The following is a 22,109-nucleotide window of genomic DNA, read 5'->3' on the forward strand; positions in this document are numbered from 1 at the left end:
TAAACTCAGGGCATCGTGAAATTCAAGGCATCATGAAACTCAGGGCATCGTTAAACTCAGGGCATCGTGATACTCAGACCATCGTTAAACTCAGGCCATCGTTAAACTCAGGGCATCGTTAAACTCAGGGCATCGTCAGGGCATCGTCAGGGCATCGTTAAACTCAGGGCATCATGAAATTCAAGGCATCATGAAACTCAGGGCATCGTTAAACTCAGGGCATCGTTAAACTCAGGGCATCGTTAAACTCAGGGCATCGTGAAAGTCAGGGCATCGTGAAACTCAGGGCATCGTTAAACTCAGAGCATCGTGAAATTCAAGGCATCATGAAACTCAGGGCATCGTTAAACTCAGGGCATCGTTAAACTCAGGGCATCGTGAAACTCAGGGCATCGTTAAACTCAGGGCATCGTGAAACTCAGGGCATCGTTAAACTCAGAGCATCGTGAAATTCAAGGCATCATGAAACTCAGGGCATCGTGAAACTCAGGGCATCGTTAAACTCAGAGCATCGATAAACTCAGAGCATCGTTAAACTCAGGGCATCGCGAAACTCAGGGCATCGTTAAACTCAGAGCATTGTGAAACTCAGGGCATCGTGAAACTCAGGGCATCGTTAAACTCAGAGCATTGTGAAACTCAGGGCACCATTAAACTCACGGAATCATCAAACTCAGGGCATCGTCAGAGCATCGTGAAACTGAGGGAATCGTCAGGGCATCGTTAAACTCAGGGCATTGTTAAACTCAGGGCATCATCAGGGCATCGTGAAACTCAGGGCATCGTGAAACTCAGGGCTTCGTTAAACTCAGGGCATCGTGAAACTCAGGGCATCGTTAAACTCAGAGCATCGTTAAACTCAGGGCATCACGAAACTCAGGGCATCGTTAAACTCAGAGCATCGTGAAATTCAAGGCATCATGAAACTCAGGGCATTGTTAAACTCAGGGCATCGTCAGGGCATCGTTAAACTCTGGGCATTGTTAAACTCCGGGCATCGTTAAACTCAAGGCATCGTGAAACTCAGGGCATCGTTAAACTCAGGGCATCGTTAAACTCAGGGCATCATGAAACTCAGACCATCGTTAAACTCAGAGCATTTTTAGACTCAGGGCATCGTTAAACTCAGGGCATCGTCAGGGCATCATCAGGGCATCGTTAAACTCAGGGCATCGTGAAATTCAAGGCATCATGAAACTCAGGGCATCGTTAAACTCAGGGCATCGTGATACTCAGACCATCGTTAAACTCAGGCCATCGTTAAACTCAGGGCATCGTTAAACTCAGGGCATCGTCAGGGCATCGTCAGGGCATCGTTAAACTCAGGGCATCATGAAATTCAAGGCATCATGAAACTCAGGGCATCGTTAAACTCAGGGCATCGTTAAACTCAGGGCATCGTTAAACTCAGGGCATCGTGAAAGTCAGGGCATCGTGAAACTCAGGGCATCGTTAAACTCAGAGCATCGTGAAATTCAAGGCATCATGAAACTCAGGGCATCGTTAAACTCAGGGCATCGTTAAACTCAGGGCATCGTGAAACTCAGGGCATCGTTAAACTCAGGGCATCGTGAAACTCAGGGCATCGTTAAACTCAGAGCATCGTGAAATTCAAGGCATCATGAAACTCAGGGCATCGTTAAACTCAGGGCATCGTTAAACTCAGGGCATCGTCAGGGCATCGTTAAACTCCGGGCATCGTTAAACTCCGGCATCGTTAAACTCAAGGCATCGTGAAACTCAGGGCATCGTTAAACTCAGAGCATCGTTAAACTCAGGGCATCGTGAAACTCAGGGCATCGTTAAACTCAGAGCATTGTGAAACTCAGGGCACCGTTAAACTCACGGAATCATCAAACTCAGGGCATCGTCAGAGCATCGTGAAACTGAGGGAATCGTCAGGGCATCGTTAAACTCAGGGCATTGTTAAACTCAGGGCATCATCAGGGCATCGTGAAACTCAGGGCATCGTGAAACTCAGGGCTTCGTTAAACTCAGGGCATCGTGAAACTCAGGGCATCGTTAAACTCAGAGCATCGTTAAACTCAGGGCATCGTGAAACTCAGGGCATCGTTAAACTCAGAGCATCGTGAAACTCAAGGCATCATGAAACTCAGGGCATCGTTAAACTCAGAGCATCGTTAAACTCAGGGCATCATGAAACTCAGGGCATCGTTAAACTCAGAGCATTGTGAAACTCAGGGCATCGTCAGGGCATCGTTAAACTCAGGGCATCGTGAAATTCAAGGCATCATGAAACTCATCGCATCGTTAAACTCAGGGCATCGTTAAACTCAGGGCATCGTTAAACTCAGGGCATCGTCAGGGCATCGTTAAACTCCGGGCATCGTTAAACTCAAGGCATCGTTAAACTCAAGGCATCGTGAAACTCAGGGTATCGTTAAACTCAGAGCATCATTAAACCCAGGGCATCGTGAAACTCAGGGCATCGTTAAACTCAGAGCATCGTGAAATTCAAGGCATCATGAAACTCAGGGCATCGTTAAACTCAGGGAATCGTTAAACTCAGGGCATCGTCAGGGCATCGTTAAACTCCGGGCATCGTTAAACTCAGGGCATTGTTAAACTCAGGGCATCGTCAGGGCATCATTAAACTCAGGGCATCGTGATACTCAGACCATCGTTAAACTCAGGCCATCGTTAAACTCAGGGCATCGTTAAACTCAGGGCATCATGAAACTCAGACCATCGTTAAACTCAGAGCATTTTTAGACTCAGGGCATCGTTAAACTCAGGGCATCGTCAGGGCATCATCAGGGCATCGTTAAACTCAGGGCATCGTGAAATTCAAGGCATCATGAAACTCAGGGCATCGTTAAACTCAGGGCATCGTGATACTCAGACCATCGTTAAACTCAGGCCATCGTTAAACTCAGGGCATCGTTAAACTCAGGGCATCGTCAGGGCATCGTCAGGGCATCGTTAAACTCAGGGCATCATGAAATTCAAGGCATCATGAAACTCAGGGCATCGTTAAACTCAGGGCATCGTTAAACTCAGGGCATCGTTAAACTCAGGGCATCGTGAAAGTCAGGGCATCGTGAAACTCAGGGCATCGTTAAACTCAGAGCATCGTGAAATTCAAGGCATCATGAAACTCAGGGCATCGTTAAACTCAGGGCATCGTTAAACTCAGGGCATCGTGAAACTCAGGGCATCGTTAAACTCAGGGCATCGTGAAACTCAGGGCATCGTTAAACTCAGAGCATCGTGAAATTCAAGGCATCATGAAACTCAGGCCATCGTTAAACTCAGGGCATCGTTAAACTCAGGGCATCGTCAGGGCATCGTTAAACTCCGGGCATCGTTAAACTCCGGCATCGTTAAACTCAAGGCATCGTGAAACTCAGGGCATCGTTAAACTCAGAGCATCGTTAAACTCAGGGCATCGTGAAACTCAGGGCATCGTTAAACTCAGAGCATTGTGAAACTCAGGGCACCGTTAAACTCACGGAATCATCAAACTCAGGGCATCGTCAGAGCATCGTGAAACTGAGGGAATCGTCAGGGCATCGTTAAACTCAGGGCATTGTTAAACTCAGGGCATCATCAGGGCATCGTGAAACTCAGGGCATCGTGAAACTCAGGGCTTCGTTAAACTCAGGGCATCGTGAAACTCAGGGCATCGTTAAACTCAGAGCATCGTTAAACTCAGGGCATCGTGAAACTCAGGGCATCGTTAAACTCAGAGCATCGTGAAACTCAAGGCATCATGAAACTCAGGGCATCGTTAAACTCAGAGCATCGTTAAACTCAGGGCATCATGAAACTCAGGGCATCGTTAAACTCAGAGCATTGTGAAACTCAGGGCATCGTCAGGGCATCGTTAAACTCAGGGCATCGTGAAATTCAAGGCATCATGAAACTCAGGGCATCGTTAAACTCAGAGCATCGTTAAACTCAGGGCATCGTTAAACTCAGGGCATCGTTAAACTCAGAGCATCGATAAACTCAGAGCATCGTTAAACTCAGGGCATCGCGAAAATCAGGGCATCGTTAAACTCAGAGCATTGTGAAACTCAGGGCATCGTGAAACTCAGGGCATCGTTAAACTCAGAGCATTGTGAAACTCAGGGCACCATTAAACTCACGGAATCATCAAACTCAGGGCATCGTCAGAGCATCGTGAAACTGAGGGAATCGTCAGGGCATCGTTAAACTCAGGGCATTGTTAAACTCAGGGCATCATCAGGGCATCGTGAAACTCAGGGCATCGTGAAACTCAGGGCTTCGTTAAACTCAGGGCATCGTGAAACTCAGGGCATCGTTAAACTCAGAGCATCGTTAAACTCAGGGCATCACGAAACTCAGGGCATCGTTAAACTCAGAGCATCGTGAAATTCAAGGCATCATGAAACTCAGGGCATTGTTAAACTCAGGGCATCGTCAGGGCATCGTTAAACTCTGGGCATCGTTAAACTCCGGGCATCGTTAAACTCAAGGCATCGTGAAACTCAGGGCATCGTTAAACTCAGGGCATCGTTAAACTCAGGGCATCATGAAACTCAGACCATCGTTAAACTCAGAGCATTTTTAGACTCAGGGCATCGTTAAACTCAGGGCATCGTCAGGGCATCATCAGGGCATCGTTAAACTCAGGGCATCGTGAAATTCAAGGCATCATGAAACTCAGGGCATCGTTAAACTCAGGGCATCGTGATACTCAGACCATCGTTAAACTCAGGCCATCGTTAAACTCAGGGCATCGTTAAACTCAGGGCATCGTCAGGGCATCGTCAGGGCATCGTTAAACTCAGGGCATCATGAAATTCAAGGCATCATGAAACTCAGGGCATCGTTAAACTCAGGGCATCGTTAAACTCAGGGCATCGTTAAACTCAGGGCATCGTGAAAGTCAGGGCATCGTGAAACTCAGGGCATCGTTAAACTCAGAGCATCGTGAAATTCAAGGCATCATGAAACTCAGGGCATCGTTAAACTCAGGGCATCGTTAAACTCAGGGCATCGTGAAACTCAGGGCATCGTTAAACTCAGGGCATCGTGAAACTCAGGGCATCGTTAAACTCAGAGCATCGTGAAATTCAAGGCATCATGAAACTCAGGGCATCGTGAAACTCAGGGCATCGTTAAACTCAGAGCATCGATAAACTCAGAGCATCGTTAAACTCAGGGCATCGCGAAACTCAGGGCATCGTTAAACTCAGAGCATTGTGAAACTCAGGGCATCGTGAAACTCAGGGCATCGTTAAACTCAGAGCATTGTGAAACTCAGGGCACCATTAAACTCACGGAATCATCAAACTCAGGGCATCGTCAGAGCATCGTGAAACTGAGGGAATCGTCAGGGCATCGTTAAACTCAGGGCATTGTTAAACTCAGGGCATCATCAGGGCATCGTGAAACTCAGGGCATCGTGAAACTCAGGGCTTCGTTAAACTCAGGGCATCGTGAAACTCAGGGCATCGTTAAACTCAGAGCATCGTTAAACTCAGGGCATCACGAAACTCAGGGCATCGTTAAACTCAGAGCATCGTGAAATTCAAGGCATCATGAAACTCAGGGCATTGTTAAACTCAGGGCATCGTCAGGGCATCGTTAAACTCTGGGCATTGTTAAACTCCGGGCATCGTTAAACTCAAGGCATCGTGAAACTCAGGGCATCGTTAAACTCAGGGCATCGTTAAACTCAGGGCATCATGAAACTCAGACCATCGTTAAACTCAGAGCATTTTTAGACTCAGGGCATCGTTAAACTCAGGGCATCGTCAGGGCATCATCAGGGCATCGTTAAACTCAGGGCATCGTGAAATTCAAGGCATCATGAAACTCAGGGCATCGTTAAACTCAGGGCATCGTGATACTCAGACCATCGTTAAACTCAGGCCATCGTTAAACTCAGGGCATCGTTAAACTCAGGGCATCGTCAGGGCATCGTCAGGGCATCGTTAAACTCAGGGCATCGTGAAATTCAAGGCATCATGAAACTCAGGGCATCGTTAAACTCAGGGCATCGTTAAACTCAGGGCATCGTTAAACTCAGGGCATCGTGAAAGTCAGGGCATCGTGAAACTCAGGGCATCGTTAAACTCAGAGCATCGTGAAATTCAAGGCATCATGAAACTCAGGGCATCGTTAAACTCAGGGCATCGTTAAACTCAGGGCATCGTGAAACTCAGGGCATCGTTAAACTCAGGGCATCGTGAAACTCAGGGCATCGTTAAACTCAGAGCATCGTGAAATTCAAGGCATCATGAAACTCAGGGCATCGTTAAACTCAGGGCATCGTTAAACTCAGGGCATCGTCAGGGCATCGTTAAACTCCGGGCATCGTTAAACTCCGGCATCGTTAAACTCAAGGCATCGTGAAACTCAGGGCATCGTTAAACTCAGAGCATCGTTAAACTCAGGGCATCGTGAAACTCAGGGCATCGTTAAACTCAGAGCATTGTGAAACTCAGGGCACCGTTAAACTCACGGAATCATCAAACTCAGGGCATCGTCAGAGCATCGTGAAACTGAGGGAATCGTCAGGGCATCGTTAAACTCAGGGCATTGTTAAACTCAGGGCATCATCAGGGCATCGTGAAACTCAGGGCATCGTGAAACTCAGGGCTTCGTTAAACTCAGGGCATCGTGAAACTCAGGGCATCGTTAAACTCAGAGCATCGTTAAACTCAGGGCATCGTGAAACTCAGGGCATCGTTAAACTCAGAGCATCGTGAAACTCAAGGCATCATGAAACTCAGGGCATCGTTAAACTCAGAGCATCGTTAAACTCAGGGCATCATGAAACTCAGGGCATCGTTAAACTCAGAGCATTGTGAAACTCAGGGCATCGTCAGGGCATCGTTAAACTCAGGGCATCGTGAAATTCAAGGCATCATGAAACTCATCGCATCGTTAAACTCAGGGCATCGTTAAACTCAGGGCATCGTTAAACTCAGGGCATCGTCAGGGCATCGTTAAACTCCGGGCATCGTTAAACTCAAGGCATCGTTAAACTCAAGGCATCGTGAAACTCAGGGTATCGTTAAACTCAGAGCATCATTAAACCCAGGGCATCGTGAAACTCAGGGCATCGTTAAACTCAGAGCATCGTGAAATTCAAGGCATCATGAAACTCAGGGCATCGTTAAACTCAGGGAATCGTTAAACTCAGGGCATCGTCAGGGCATCGTTAAACTCCGGGCATCGTTAAACTCAGGGCATTGTTAAACTCAGGGCATCGTCAGGGCATCATTAAACTCAGGGCATCGTGATACTCAGACCATCGTTAAACTCAGGCCATCGTTAAACTCAGGGCATCGTTAAACTCAGGGCATCATGAAACTCAGACCATCGTTAAACTCAGAGCATTTTTAGACTCAGGGCATCGTTAAACTCAGGGCATCGTCAGGGCATCATCAGGGCATCGTTAAACTCAGGGCATCGTGAAATTCAAGGCATCATGAAACTCAGGGCATCGTTAAACTCAGGGCATCGTGATACTCAGACCATCGTTAAACTCAGGCCATCGTTAAACTCAGGGCATCGTTAAACTCAGGGCATCGTCAGGGCATCGTCAGGGCATCGTTAAACTCAGGGCATCATGAAATTCAAGGCATCATGAAACTCAGGGCATCGTTAAACTCAGGGCATCGTTAAACTCAGGGCATCGTTAAACTCAGGGCATCGTGAAAGTCAGGGCATCGTGAAACTCAGGGCATCGTTAAACTCAGAGCATCGTGAAATTCAAGGCATCATGAAACTCAGGGCATCGTTAAACTCAGGGCATCGTTAAACTCAGGGCATCGTGAAACTCAGGGCATCGTTAAACTCAGGGCATCGTGAAACTCAGGGCATCGTTAAACTCAGAGCATCGTGAAATTCAAGGCATCATGAAACTCAGGCCATCGTTAAACTCAGGGCATCGTTAAACTCAGGGCATCGTCAGGGCATCGTTAAACTCCGGGCATCGTTAAACTCCGGCATCGTTAAACTCAAGGCATCGTGAAACTCAGGGCATCGTTAAACTCAGAGCATCGTTAAACTCACGGAATCATCAAACTCAGGGCATCGTCAGAGCATCGTGAAACTGAGGGAATCGTCAGGGCATCGTTAAACTCAGGGCATTGTTAAACTCAGGGCATCATCAGGGCATCGTGAAACTCAGGGCATCGTGAAACTCAGGGCTTCGTTAAACTCAGGGCATCGTGAAACTCAGGGCATCGTTAAACTCAGAGCATCGTTAAACTCAGGGCATCGTGAAACTCAGGGCATCGTTAAACTCAGAGCATCGTGAAACTCAAGGCATCATGAAACTCAGGGCATCGTTAAACTCAGAGCATCGTTAAACTCAGGGCATCATGAAACTCAGGGCATCGTTAAACTCAGAGCATTGTGAAACTCAGGGCATCGTCAGGGCATCGTTAAACTCAGGGCATCGTGAAATTCAAGGCATCATGAAACTCAGGGCATCGTTAAACTCAGAGCATCGTTAAACTCAGGGCATCGTTAAACTCAGGGCATCGTTAAACTCAGAGCATCGATAAACTCAGAGCATCGTTAAACTCAGGGCATCGCGAAAATCAGGGCATCGTTAAACTCAGAGCATTGTGAAACTCAGGGCATCGTGAAACTCAGGGCATCGTTAAACTCAGAGCATTGTGAAACTCAGGGCACCATTAAACTCACGGAATCATCAAACTCAGGGCATCGTCAGAGCATCGTGAAACTGAGGGAATCGTCAGGGCATCGTTAAACTCAGGGCATTGTTAAACTCAGGGCATCATCAGGGCATCGTGAAACTCAGGGCATCGTGAAACTCAGGGCTTCGTTAAACTCAGGGCATCGTGAAACTCAGGGCATCGTTAAACTCAGAGCATCGTTAAACTCAGGGCATCACGAAACTCAGGGCATCGTTAAACTCAGAGCATCGTGAAATTCAAGGCATCATGAAACTCAGGGCATTGTTAAACTCAGGGCATCGTCAGGGCATCGTTAAACTCTGGGCATCGTTAAACTCCGGGCATCGTTAAACTCAAGGCATCGTGAAACTCAGGGCATCGTTAAACTCAGGGCATCGTTAAACTCAGGGCATCATGAAACTCAGACCATCGTTAAACTCAGAGCATTTTTAGACTCAGGGCATCGTTAAACTCAGGGCATCGTCAGGGCATCATCAGGGCATCGTTAAACTCAGGGCATCGTGAAATTCAAGGCATCATGAAACTCAGGGCATCGTTAAACTCAGGGCATCGTGATACTCAGACCATCGTTAAACTCAGGCCATCGTTAAACTCAGGGCATCGTTAAACTCAGGGCATCGTCAGGGCATCGTCAGGGCATCGTTAAACTCAGGGCATCATGAAATTCAAGGCATCATGAAACTCAGGGCATCGTTAAACTCAGGGCATCGTTAAACTCAGGGCATCGTTAAACTCAGGGCATCGTGAAAGTCAGGGCATCGTGAAACTCAGGGCATCGTTAAACTCAGAGCATCGTGAAATTCAAGGCATCATGAAACTCAGGGCATCGTTAAACTCAGGGCATCGTTAAACTCAGGGCATCGTGAAACTCAGGGCATCGTTAAACTCAGGGCATCGTGAAACTCAGGGCATCGTTAAACTCAGAGCATCGTGAAATTCAAGGCATCATGAAACTCAGGGCATCGTGAAACTCAGGGCATCGTTAAACTCAGAGCATCGATAAACTCAGAGCATCGTTAAACTCAGGGCATCGCGAAACTCAGGGCATCGTTAAACTCAGAGCATTGTGAAACTCAGGGCATCGTGAAACTCAGGGCATCGTTAAACTCAGAGCATTGTGAAACTCAGGGCACCATTAAACTCACGGAATCATCAAACTCAGGGCATCGTCAGAGCATCGTGAAACTGAGGGAATCGTCAGGGCATCGTTAAACTCAGGGCATTGTTAAACTCAGGGCATCATCAGGGCATCGTGAAACTCAGGGCATCGTGAAACTCAGGGCTTCGTTAAACTCAGGGCATCGTGAAACTCAGGGCATCGTTAAACTCAGAGCATCGTTAAACTCAGGGCATCACGAAACTCAGGGCATCGTTAAACTCAGAGCATCGTGAAATTCAAGGCATCATGAAACTCAGGGCATTGTTAAACTCAGGGCATCGTCAGGGCATCGTTAAACTCTGGGCATCGTTAAACTCCGGGCATCGTTAAACTCAAGGCATCGTGAAACTCAGGGCATCGTTAAACTCAGGGCATCGTTAAACTCAGGGCATCATGAAACTCAGACCATCGTTAAACTCAGAGCATTTTTAGACTCAGGGCATCGTTAAACTCAGGGCATCGTCAGGGCATCATCAGGGCATCGTTAAACTCAGGGCATCGTGAAATTCAAGGCATCATGAAACTCAGGGCATCGTTAAACTCAGGGCATCGTGATACTCAGACCATCGTTAAACTCAGGCCATCGTTAAACTCAGGGCATCGTTAAACTCAGGGCATCGTCAGGGCATCGTCAGGGCATCGTTAAACTCAGGGCATCATGAAATTCAAGGCATCATGAAACTCAGGGCATCGTTAAACTCAGGGCATCGTTAAACTCAGGGCATCGTTAAACTCAGGGCATCGTGAAAGTCAGGGCATCGTGAAACTCAGGGCATCGTTAAACTCAGAGCATCGTGAAATTCAAGGCATCATGAAACTCAGGGCATCGTTAAACTCAGGGCATCGTTAAACTCAGGGCATCGTGAAACTCAGGGCATCGTTAAACTCAGGGCATCGTGAAACTCAGGGCATCGTTAAACTCAGAGCATCGTGAAATTCAAGGCATCATGAAACTCAGGGCATCGTTAAACTCAGGGCATCGTTAAACTCAGGGCATCATCAGGGCATCGTTAAACTCCGGGCATCGTTAAACTCCGGCATCGTTAAACTCAAGGCATCGTGAAACTCAGGGCATCGTTAAACTCAGAGCATCGTTAAACTCAGGGCATCGTGAAACTCAGGGCATCGTTAAACTCAGAGCATTGTGAAACTCAGGGCACCGTTAAACTCACGGAATCATCAAACTCAGGGCATCGTCAGAGCATCGTGAAACTGAGGGAATCGTCAGGGCATCGTTAAACTCAGGGCATTGTTAAACTCAGGGCATCATCAGGGCATCGTGAAACTCAGGGCATCGTGAAACTCAGGGCTTCGTTAAACTCAGGGCATCGTGAAACTCAGGGCATCGTTAAACTCAGAGCATCGTTAAACTCAGGGCATCGTGAAACTCAGGGCATCGTTAAACTCAGAGCATCGTGAAACTCAAGGCATCATGAAACTCAGGGCATCGTTAAACTCAGAGCATCGTTAAACTCAGGGCATCATGAAACTCAGGGCATCGTTAAACTCAGAGCATTGTGAAACTCAGGGCATCGTCAGGGCATCGTTAAACTCAGGGCATCGTGAAATTCAAGGCATCATGAAACTCATCGCATCGTTAAACTCAGGGCATCGTTAAACTCAGGGCATCGTTAAACTCAGGGCATCGTCAGGGCATCGTTAAACTCCGGGCATCGTTAAACTCAAGGCATCGTTAAACTCAAGGCATCGTGAAACTCAGGGCATCGTTAAACTCAGGGCATCGTTAAACTCAGAGCATCGTTAAACTCAGGGCATCGTGAAACTCAGGGCATCGTTAAACTCAGAGCATCGATAAACTCAGAGCATCGTTAAACTCAGGGCATCGCGAAACTCAGGGCATCGTTAAACTCAGAGCATCGATAAACTCAGAGCATCGTTAAACTCAAGGCATCGTGAAACTCAGGGCATCGTTAAACTCAGAGCATCGTTAAACTCAGGGCATCGTGAAACTCAGGGCATCGTTAAACTCAGAGCATTGTGAAACTCAGGGCACCATTAAACTCACGGAATCATCAAACTCAGGGCATCGTCAGAGCATCGTGAAACTGAGGGAATCGTCAGGGCATCGTTAAACTCAGGGCATTGTTAAACTCAGGGCATCATCAGGGCATCGTGAAACTCAGGGCATCGTGAAACTCAGGGCTTCGTTAAACTCAGGGCATCGTGAAACTCAGGGCATCGTTAAACTCAGAGCATCGTTAAACTCAGGGCATTACGAAACTCAGGGCATCGTTAAACTCAGAGCATCGTGAAATTCAAGGCATCATGAAACTCAGGGCATTGTTAAACTCAGGGCATCGTCAGGGCATCGTTAAACTCTGGGCATCGTTAAACTCCGGGCATCGTTAAACTCAAGGCATCGTGAAACTCAGGGCATCGTTAAACTCAGGGCATTGTTAAACTCAGGGCATCATCAGGGCATCGTGAAACTCAGGGCATCGTGAAACTCAGGGCTTCGTTAAACTCAGGGCATCGTTCAACTCAGGGTATCGTTACACTCAGGGCTTCTTTAAAGTCAGGGCATCGTTAAACTCAGGGCTTCGTTAAACTCAGGGTATCGTTACACTCAGGGTATCGTTACAATCAGGGCTTCTTTAAAGTCAGGGTATCGTTAAACTCAGGGAATCGTTAAAGTCAGGGTATCATTATACTCAGGGTATCATTAAAGTCAGGGTATCGTTAAACTCAGGGCATCATTAAAAAAATGTTCCCAGGAGGCAGTACATTCTAAAATTGCCCCCCCCCCACACACAGTTTCATAATTGGAATGTGATACAAAACACGGCAAGGGTGAGCTTTTGGACCCAGCAGAAGTCTCTGAGTGGAAGGGTAGGCTGTTTGGAGTGTTTATTCAACTGGATAATAAAATTCATAATAATAATAATGTCCCCCCCACTTCTAAAACCCAACTTGTGCCCCTAATTGGTTGACACTCATATGTTCCCATTGACTGCAATGTATTGAAATAAGCTGATTTCAATACATTGATTCCTAACTTTTTTGCAAAAACGTGACAGATTGACGTTTTCCTATGATATCATATTGGTCCAGCAGTTACTATACCTGCCATCTGACTTGGCTGTGAGAAATGTAGGCTACTTTCTCACTAACAGACAAGCAGGTAGATAGACAGACGCCAAACTAAATTCAATAAAAAAAGAATACTCGGTTAGAAGAAGAAGGAGGGGACACGGTGACCGACACCATCCGTTCCCGCGTTCCGGTGGACATCTCTGTTTCTGCCACAGCACAGTAAGTCAGAGAGCTCCGATACTACCGGAGAGAGAGCGAGAGAGAGAGAGACAGAGAGAGAGAGAGAGAGAGAGAGAGAGAGAGAGAGAGAGAGAGAGAGAGAGAGAGAGAGAGAGAGAGAGAGAACAGCAGGCAGAGAGCTCCGATACACCCTCTACCGGAGAGAGAGAGAGACAGGGAGAGCTCACGGAACGGAAACCACTCTATCCTCCCGGCGTAATACCGGAGTCTTGTGATTCCTCCCCGCGCGAAGTCAGTTGGAAGTCGAAGACTGAGCAGCCGTTGGTCACTCACACCGAACCGAGGAAGAAGGGAGAAAATAACAGTTTTATTATCCTTCTGTCAGTTAGATGCGAAGTATAGGGAGGCAGAAATTGATCTTGTGACAAGACAGAAAAATTGTTTATCTCTCTCAAGTTAACCCTGCTACGGGGGGGGGGTTAACACTACGGCTGTCCGTTTCGACATGGATAAAGTTATGCACTGTCTCTTGGCTGCTATCAGCTTGCTTGTGACGATACGAGGACAAGTCTATAAAGGTAAGAATTGCATTTCACTCAATTTAAACCAGTTAATAACGTTAGAATCATGTCAGGTAGCCTGGGTTGGTTTTTTACAGTCAACTGTCTTATAGATGGACAGTTTTCCAACTCGCAATCACCGTTTCGGGTGCTTTATGTGGATACATCGTGTCACACTTGACTGTTCTTTCTATTTAGTTAAATCGACCTAGGTCTTTTGAGTTGGAGGATCACAACAGTTCCGGATGCCATAGTGTTGAGCGGACTTACCGTCAACTTTACTTCGCCGTCCGTAATAACTTGTAATGTGATTAACCTGAAGTGATCTTGCCACTTCAATAAAAAGTGAAGGCTTCTATTTCTGTTGCATAGCCTACTGTTGTTGCTTCGGTCATTTGATTACATATTAATGGAAATATATTGTCTCGGTTTTTATTCTATTTGTGAAGTCTATGTAGATTGTTTGACATGCCTGCGTAAAGAGTTTGGGTACGCTCTCCACGTTACCATGAGCGCCCAGTCCTACAGCCCGCGTCCGTAACTCTTCTCCTGGCTTGTCATGTTGAGTCAGCCTGGAACCTGGAACCCACAAGTGTCTGTCCCTTTCATGTTTATGTTGTTGTAACTTTTTGGACAATAGGCTAATTAAATATATAAAACATACATTAAAGTCACGTATGAGTTTATAGTATGAGAAAGAGATAGGAATCTACGTAATGTTGTTACCACATTCAATCATTTAATCAATGACAATAAGTTGTCTTCAACATCATCTTTATCATCTTTATACAACACTATAGGCTCCTTAAACGTGTAGGTTATTGATACCTTGCTGCGAAACAGATCAGATCAATATCATCACCCTAACGGTCCGGTTCATTCCGTTAGTGGGTTATGAGCGCTTGCCCAAACACAGTGTGAGTAGCCTACCCAATGCATTGCAATACACCAATATATCGTGTGGTAATGGTTGATTGGTTAACAGTAAAGCAGTTTTACCCCTGTTAATTTACAAAATGTACATTGTAAAAAAAAAAAAAAAAAAAAAAACGTGGTAATGCATTTACAAACTTACCAAAACAGCTGGAATTTGTCCATCCGGTGCATTATGATAAAAAGTGCCTTGTTGATAGCAGCCAGCCAATGGAGAACGCAGGCATATCTTAATATATATATATATATATACATTAAGATATGCCTGCGTTCTCCATATATATATATATACACTACGTATTACACCGTTAGGCTATGAACTCATACTATATAAAACATGGACCTAAAGTTACGAAATATATATATATATATATATATATGTAGATAGATAGATAGATAGATAGACAGAGAGATAGATAGATAGATAGATAGAGAGATAGAGAGAGAGAGAGAGATAGATAGATAGATAGATAGATAGATAGATAGATAGATAGATAGATAGATAGATAGATAGATAGATAGATAGATAGATAGATTGATAGAGAGATAGAGAGAGATAGACAGAGAGATAGATAGATAGAGAGAGAGATAGAGAGAGATAGGTAGATAGATAGATAGATAGATAGATAGATAGATAGATAGATAGATAGATAGATAGATAGATAGATAGATAGATAGATAGATAGATAGATAGATAGATAGATAGATAGATAGATAGATAGATAGATAGATAGATTTACATATCGTAACTTGGTGTAATACTTCATGTTTTGGACATCATTTATCTAATGTGATTAACATAGTTATGAACTTCCCTTAATAACGACTAGAGTGTATCTTAACAAGAATATAGCATATTCATTATGTTATCCAACCCTCCATGAATCACCCTGTAAGTCTCAGCAGGAAGATCAACTTAGAAGTACGTTGGCATCGTACATACAAGTAAACAACATATAAATGTTTTATTTTTTTTCAGGTTCACCCAGATTTCTCTTTACACAGCGCTGCACTAGTGTCACAATATTACTAACGTAGAGGACAAATGTTATGAAGGCCTTAAGTATTGGTCATAGAAGTTCATTGTAATTCTATGATAAAGCTAGACTACTTTCCATATCCCTAATACCCTGGGGGGGGGGGGACAAAGGGGGACAAAAGGGGGGACTCTAATAATTGGTCTAATTCAGTTCCTAAAAGGGGTCATTTGAGCTGTCTGTCTGGACAATATATTTACTCTGTGTTACCAGGGTGTGTTCATTCGGATCAATAACTACATGGAGAGTAAATGCAGCGAGCCTAAGGCTGTGGTGCTTAGTGGTGTTTAATGTTAGCCCACGTTACATTATCGAAAAAAAAAAGCTTTCCCATTAAGGAGTTAAACAGGGTTTATACAGTCACTGTTTACTTTGATAATAACGTGTCGAAATGGTTTCTAAAGGTTTTGAGATGAGGTGTCTCTTATAAGTTTAGACAGTGGTTTAATGTGGGAGAAGACTCTGAAAGCAATTCCCACTGAGCAAAATTGATGGGGAAAAAATATGTCTATTCAATTTATTTATATTTTTTTAATTCAGTGTCTTTTCAACGTCTATTCAACGTTTTTCCAATGTCTTTTCAACGTCTATTCAAGCTATTTTGCTCCTGTTAGTCTTTGGTGGTTAGACTGATGCTGTGTGTGTGTGTGTGTGTGTGTGTGTGTGTGTGTGTGTGTGTGTGTGTGTGTGTGTGTGTGTGTGTGTGTGTGTGTGTGTGTGTGTGTGTGTGTGTGTGTGTGTGTGTGTGTGTGTGTGTGTGTGGATTGTAGATGAGTATGTTCTAACCTGTGAGGGTGCAGTTCCTCTGAGGCCCTGATGGGGGCAGCATGGTACACATATTATATTCCTCATAATATTCTAGCGCTCAGAATAAGATCATAACTGCTTGAGAGTGAGACCACAAGCCAGGTACATCATGTAACTCGTTTAAATGTGGTGTGGGGATGAGCAACCACGGGTTTCATCTGAGTGAACATTTTTGTTCATCTTCAGTGAGCAACGTCGTTGACATTTTTTAGTTGAGTTAGATTAGTAAACATACAAACAACTGTGTATGATAGACAATTATTAATTCCTATCAACATCAGAAAACATCCCTCATAAAATGATAAATAATATAATAATATAATATAATAATGATACATGTTATAAATATAAAATGAAATGTTTCAGTCCTTTTCTGTGTGAGATCTATCAGTTTGGGCTTGTGGTGTAAGTTGGCAGCAGGGGGAAAGAAGTGTGTGTGTGTGTGTGTGTTTCTTGGTGTGTGTGCTTCTGAGCAGAAATTTGTGTGTCTGTGCGTCTCTGTGTGCTTTTCAGTGTGTGTGTGTCTGTGTATTAGGGGGAGATTTATAGACGTGGTGCTCTGCGCTGAGCTCCAGGTTTCCCCTGGCACCCCTGGCACTCACGTCGTCGATAAATGTGGTTTCTAGATATGTAAAGTAGGAGCTAATCAATCAGATCTCCCCTCCCCTCTCATCTCCTCCCCTCGCTACTCATCTCCTCTCTTCTCATCCCCTCTCCTCTCTTCTCATCCCTTCCTCTATTCTCTCCTCTCCTCTTCTCTCCTCTTCTCTCCTCTCCTCTCCTCTCCTCTCCTCTCCTCTCCTCTCCTCTCCTCTCCTCTCCTCTCTCTCCTCTCCTCTCCTCTCCTCTCCCTCTCCTCTCCTCTCCTCTCCTCTCCTCTCCTCTCCTCTCCTCTCCTCTCCTCTCCTCTCCTCTCCTCTCCTCTCCTCTCCTCTCCTCTCCTCTCCCAATACATATTGTATCGGCACCTAAGTATCATGATAAAATGGTATTGTGAGGTCCCTGTGTGGCCTGGTTAGAGCCTGGCTGAATCCCATCAGTCTAAAGTGGTCTCCTCTCCCTCATTCCATTAGTCTAAAGTGGTCTCCTCTTCTTGTCTCCTCTCCCTCATCCCAATAGTCTAAAGTGGTCTCCTCTCCTTGTCTCCTCTCCTTCATTCCATTAGTCTAAAGTGGTCTCCTCTCCTTGTCTCCTCTCCCTCATTCCATTAGTCTAAAGTGGTCTCCTCTCGTTGTCTCCTCTCCCTCATTCCATTAGTCTAAAGTGGTCTCCTCTCCTTGTCTCCTCTCCCTCATTCCATTAGTCTAAAGTGGTCTCCTCTCCTTGTCTCCTCTCCCTCATCCCAATAGTCTACAGTGTGTGTGTGTGTGTGTGTGTGTGTGTGTGTGTGTGTGCGTGTGTGTGTGCGTGTGTGTGTGTGTGTGTGTGTGTAAATTAGGGCTGAGAATTGAGAGAATTTTTTATTTTTTTATTTAAAATGAACGAAGAGATCAAGCTAAGGAAAAATTGAGTTTTGGTGCAGGTACAGCCAACTAACGCAAAAATAATATTGTGATATTGTCAAAACGATATACAATGCCTTCCACATGTTGTGTTACAGCCTGAATTCAAAATGGATTAAATAAAACAAATCTCACCCATCTACACACAATATCCCATAATGACAAAATGAAAACATGTTTTTAGATTCATTTGCTAATTTATTTAAAATACAAAAATGTCTCATTTATATACAGTTGAAGTCGGAAGTTTAAATACACCTTAGCCAAATACATTTAAACTCAGTTTTTCACAATTCCTGACATTTCATCCTAGTAAAAATTCCCTGTCTTATGTCAGTTAGGATCACCACTTTATTTTAAGAATGTGAAATGTCAGAATAGTAGTAGAGAGAATGATTTATTTCAGCTTTTATTTATTTATTTCATCACATTCCCAGTGGGTCAGAAGTTTACATACACTCAATTAGTATTTTGGATCATTGCCTTTAAATTGTTTAACTTGGGTCAAACGTTTCGGGTAGCCTTCCACAAGCTTCCCACAATAAGTTGGGTGAATTTTGGCTCATTCCTCCTGACAGAGCTGGTGTAAGTGAGACAGGTTAGTAAGGCCTCCTTGCTCACACACGCTTTTTCAGTTCTGACCTCACATTTTCTATGGGATTGAGGTCAGGGCTTTGTGATGGCCAGTCCAATACTTTGACTTTGTTGTCCTTAAGCCATTTTGCCACAACTTTGAAAGTATACTTGTGGTCATTGTACATTTGGAAGACCCATTTGCGACCAAGCTTTAACTTCCTGACTGATGTCTTGAGTTGTTGCTTCAATATATCCACATACTTTTCCTACCTCATGATGCCATCTATTTTGTGAAGCGCACCAGTCCCTCCTGCAGCAAAGCACCCCCTCAACATGATGCTGCCACCCCCGTGCTTCACGTTTGGGATGGTGTTCTTCGGCTTGCAAGCCTCTCTTTTTTTCCTCCAAACATAACGATGGCCATTATGGCCAAACAGTTCTATTTTTGTTTCATCAGACTAGAGGACATTTCTCCAAAAAGTACGATCTTTGTCCCCATGTGCAGTTGCAAACCGTAGTCTGGCTTTTTTATGGCGGTTTTGGAGCAGTGGCTTTTTCCTTGCTGAGCGGCCTTTTAGGTTATATCGATATAGGACTCGTCTTACTGTGGATATAGATACTTTTGTACCTGTTTCCTCCAGAATCTTCACAAGGCCCTTTGCTGTTGTTCTGGGATTAATTTGCACTTTTCGCACCAAAGTACGTTCATCTCTAGGAGACAGAACGCGTCTCCTTCCTGAGTGGTATGATGGCTGCGTGGTCCCATGGAGTTTATACTTGCATACTATTGTTTGTACAGATGAACGTGGTACCTTCAGGCGTTTGGAAATTGCTCCCAAGGATGAACCAGACTTGTGGAGGTCCCCAATTTTTTTTCTGAGGTCTTGGCTGATTTATGTTGATTTTCCCATGACGTCAAGCAAAGAGGCACTGAGTTTGAAGGTAGGCCGTGAAATACATCCACAGGTACACCTCCAATTGACTCAAATTATGTCAATTAGCCTATCAGAAGCTTTTAAAGCCATGACATAATTTTCTGGAATTTTCCAAGCTGTTTAAAGGCACAGTCAACTTAAACTTCTGACCCACTGGATTTGTGATACAGTGAATTATAAGTGAAATAATTGGTCTGTAAACAATTGGTGGAAAAATTACTTGTGTCATGCACAAAGTAGATGTTCTAAGTGACTTGCCAAAACTATAGCTTGTTAACAAGAAATTTGTGGAGTGGTTGAAAAACGAGTTTCAATCACTCCAACCTAAGTGTATGTAAACTTCCGACTTCAACTGTAAGTATTCAGACTCCTGAGCCAATACATGTTAGAATCACCTTTGGCAGCTGTGAGTCTTTCTGGGTAAGTCTCGAAGAACTGTGAGTCTTTCTGGGTAAATCTCTAAGAGCTTTACACAGCTGGATTGTACAATATTTGCACATTATTATCTTAAAAAATTCTTCAATCTTTTTCAAGTCTTGTCATAGATTTTCAAGCCGATTTAAGTCAAAACTGTAACTAGGCCACTCAGGAACATTTAATGCCATCTTGGTAAGCATCTCCAGTGTAGATTTGACCTTGTGTTGTAGGTTATTGTCCTGCTGAAAGGTGAGTTTGTCTCCCAGTGGCTGTTGGAAAGCAGACTAAACCAGGATTCCCTCAAGGATTTTGTCTGTGCTTAGCTCCATTCGGTTTCTTTTTAGTCCCTAACAAACAACCTAGTCCTTGCCGAAGACAAGTATACCCATAACATGATGCAGCCAACACCATGCTTGAAATTATGAAGAGTGGTACTCAGTGATGTGTTCTGGGATTTGCCTCAAACAACCCTTTTTTCTATTCAGGACATAAAGTTAATTTCTTTGCAACATTTTGTGCAGTATTACTTAAAGTGCTTTGTTACAAACAGGATACATGTTTTGGAATATTTTTATTCTGGACAGGCTTGCTTCTTTTCACTCTGTAATTTAGGTTAGTGTTGTGGAGTAACTACAATGTTGTTGATCCATCAGTTTTCTCCTATCACAGTTATTAAACTCTGTTTTAAAGTCACCGTTGGCCTCATGGTGAAATCCCTGAACAGTTCGATCTTTGTAATGACTGGGTGTATTGATACACCATCCAAAGTGTAATTATTAATAACTTCTCCATGCTCAAAGTGATAATCAATGACTGCTTTTTTAAAGTTTTTACCCATCTACCAATAGGTACCTTTCTTTGCGAAGCATTGGAAAACCTCGCTGGTCTTTGTGGTTGAATCTGTGTTTGAAATTTACTGCTTGACTGAGGGACCTTACAGATAATTGTATGTGTGGGGATACAGAGATGAGGTAGTTGAGTCCATGCAACTTATTATGTGACTTGTTAAGCACATTTTTACTCCTGAACTTATTTAGGCTCCTTACCATAACAAAGGGGTTGAATACTTATTGACTGAAGAGATTTCAGCTTTTCATTTTTTAATTAACTTGTAAACATTTCTAAAAATATAATTCCACTTTGACATTATGGGGTATTGTGGGTATTGTGTGAAGACCAGTGACCACAAAAAAAATCTCAATTTAAATTAATGTTAAATTCAGGCTGTAACACAACAAAATGTTGAAAAAGTGAAGGGGTGTGAATACTTTCTGAAGGCACTGGGGGCTATGCTTTTTTCTCCCCCCATTTCTGAGCTGAAAACACCATCAGCCACTTGTCATTTTTCAGATTAAATGTTTTTTTGTTGTTGCTAGTAATGTATCAATCTTTATCGTACAAAATGAGCTATGACAGCTACAGTATAACAATTAATATATTATAGCACAACTTTGGATTTCACCCCCGCCTCAAAATGAATGGTTTTGATTGTTTTGAAGTGTTTAGGGAGTGGGCTTTTCCTCTTGCGTCGACCGTGCAGTGCTGCTCACAAACGCGATTAGTCTCCTCGTTATGAAATATACACAGATTATTTACAGCAAAGCTATTGCTGGTGGTGATCCTGAACAATTAACATCCTGAACAATCAGAATTAGGGATGAGGCACAGTTATTCCAACATTCAAATATTTTAACGGGCGTTAGTATTCCATTACTTGCAAAACTATACATTTTTGAGAAAAACATTTACATGCCTGTAGGTGTATTCTAATGAACAGGCGTTGTCTAAAATGTAATTCAATTATCTATGTGACATTGCTACATATAAGGATAAAACATGGGATTAGATTTTTTTATTTTTTATAAAACAACATTTTTATGACCGTTTTTATTATGAGTTCGCACCATTAAAAAACGATGTACTGGTAGCCTACATAAATTTCACATGTGTAGCTTGTTACTGTTGTAGCTCGTTATTGTTGTAGCTAGTTATTGTTGTAGCTGGTTATTGTTGTAGCTTGTTATTGTTGTAGCTGGTTATTGTTGTAGCTGGTTATTGTTGTAGCTTGTTATTGTTGTAGCTGGTTATTGTTGTAGCTAGTTATTGTTGTAGCTGGTTATTGTTGTAGCTAGTTATTGTTGTAGCTAGTTATTGTTGTAGCTAGTTATTGTTGTAGCTTGTTACTGTTGTAGCTAGTTATTGTTGTAGCTAGTTATTGTTGTAGCTAGTTATTGTTGTAGCTTGTTATTGTTGTAGCTAGTTATTGTTGTAGCTAGTTAT

At 43.9% G+C, this 22,109-nt stretch overlaps 1 protein-coding gene across 8 annotated transcripts in view; it reads left to right on the forward strand.

Moving 5' to 3' along the window:
* The first annotated feature begins 13,179 nt into the window (after positions 1 to 13,179).
* The window catches only part of LOC106595545 (receptor-type tyrosine-protein phosphatase mu), a 633,856-nt gene continuing 624,926 nt past the window's right edge, over positions 13,180 to 22,109 (forward strand). For all 8 annotated transcript variants that reach the window (XM_045694494.1, XM_045694495.1, XM_045694496.1 and 5 more), the window contains exon 1: positions 13,180 to 13,640. In XM_045694494.1, coding sequence (XP_045550450.1) covers positions 13,568 to 13,640 — 73 coding nt within the window. In that variant the 5' untranslated portion in view covers positions 13,180 to 13,567. The remainder of the gene's footprint in view (positions 13,641 to 22,109) is intronic.

Source organism: Salmo salar, chromosome ssa14 (assembly GCF_905237065.1).
Source record: "Salmo salar chromosome ssa14, Ssal_v3.1, whole genome shotgun sequence".
Taxonomy (NCBI): Eukaryota; Metazoa; Chordata; class Actinopteri; order Salmoniformes; family Salmonidae; genus Salmo; species Salmo salar.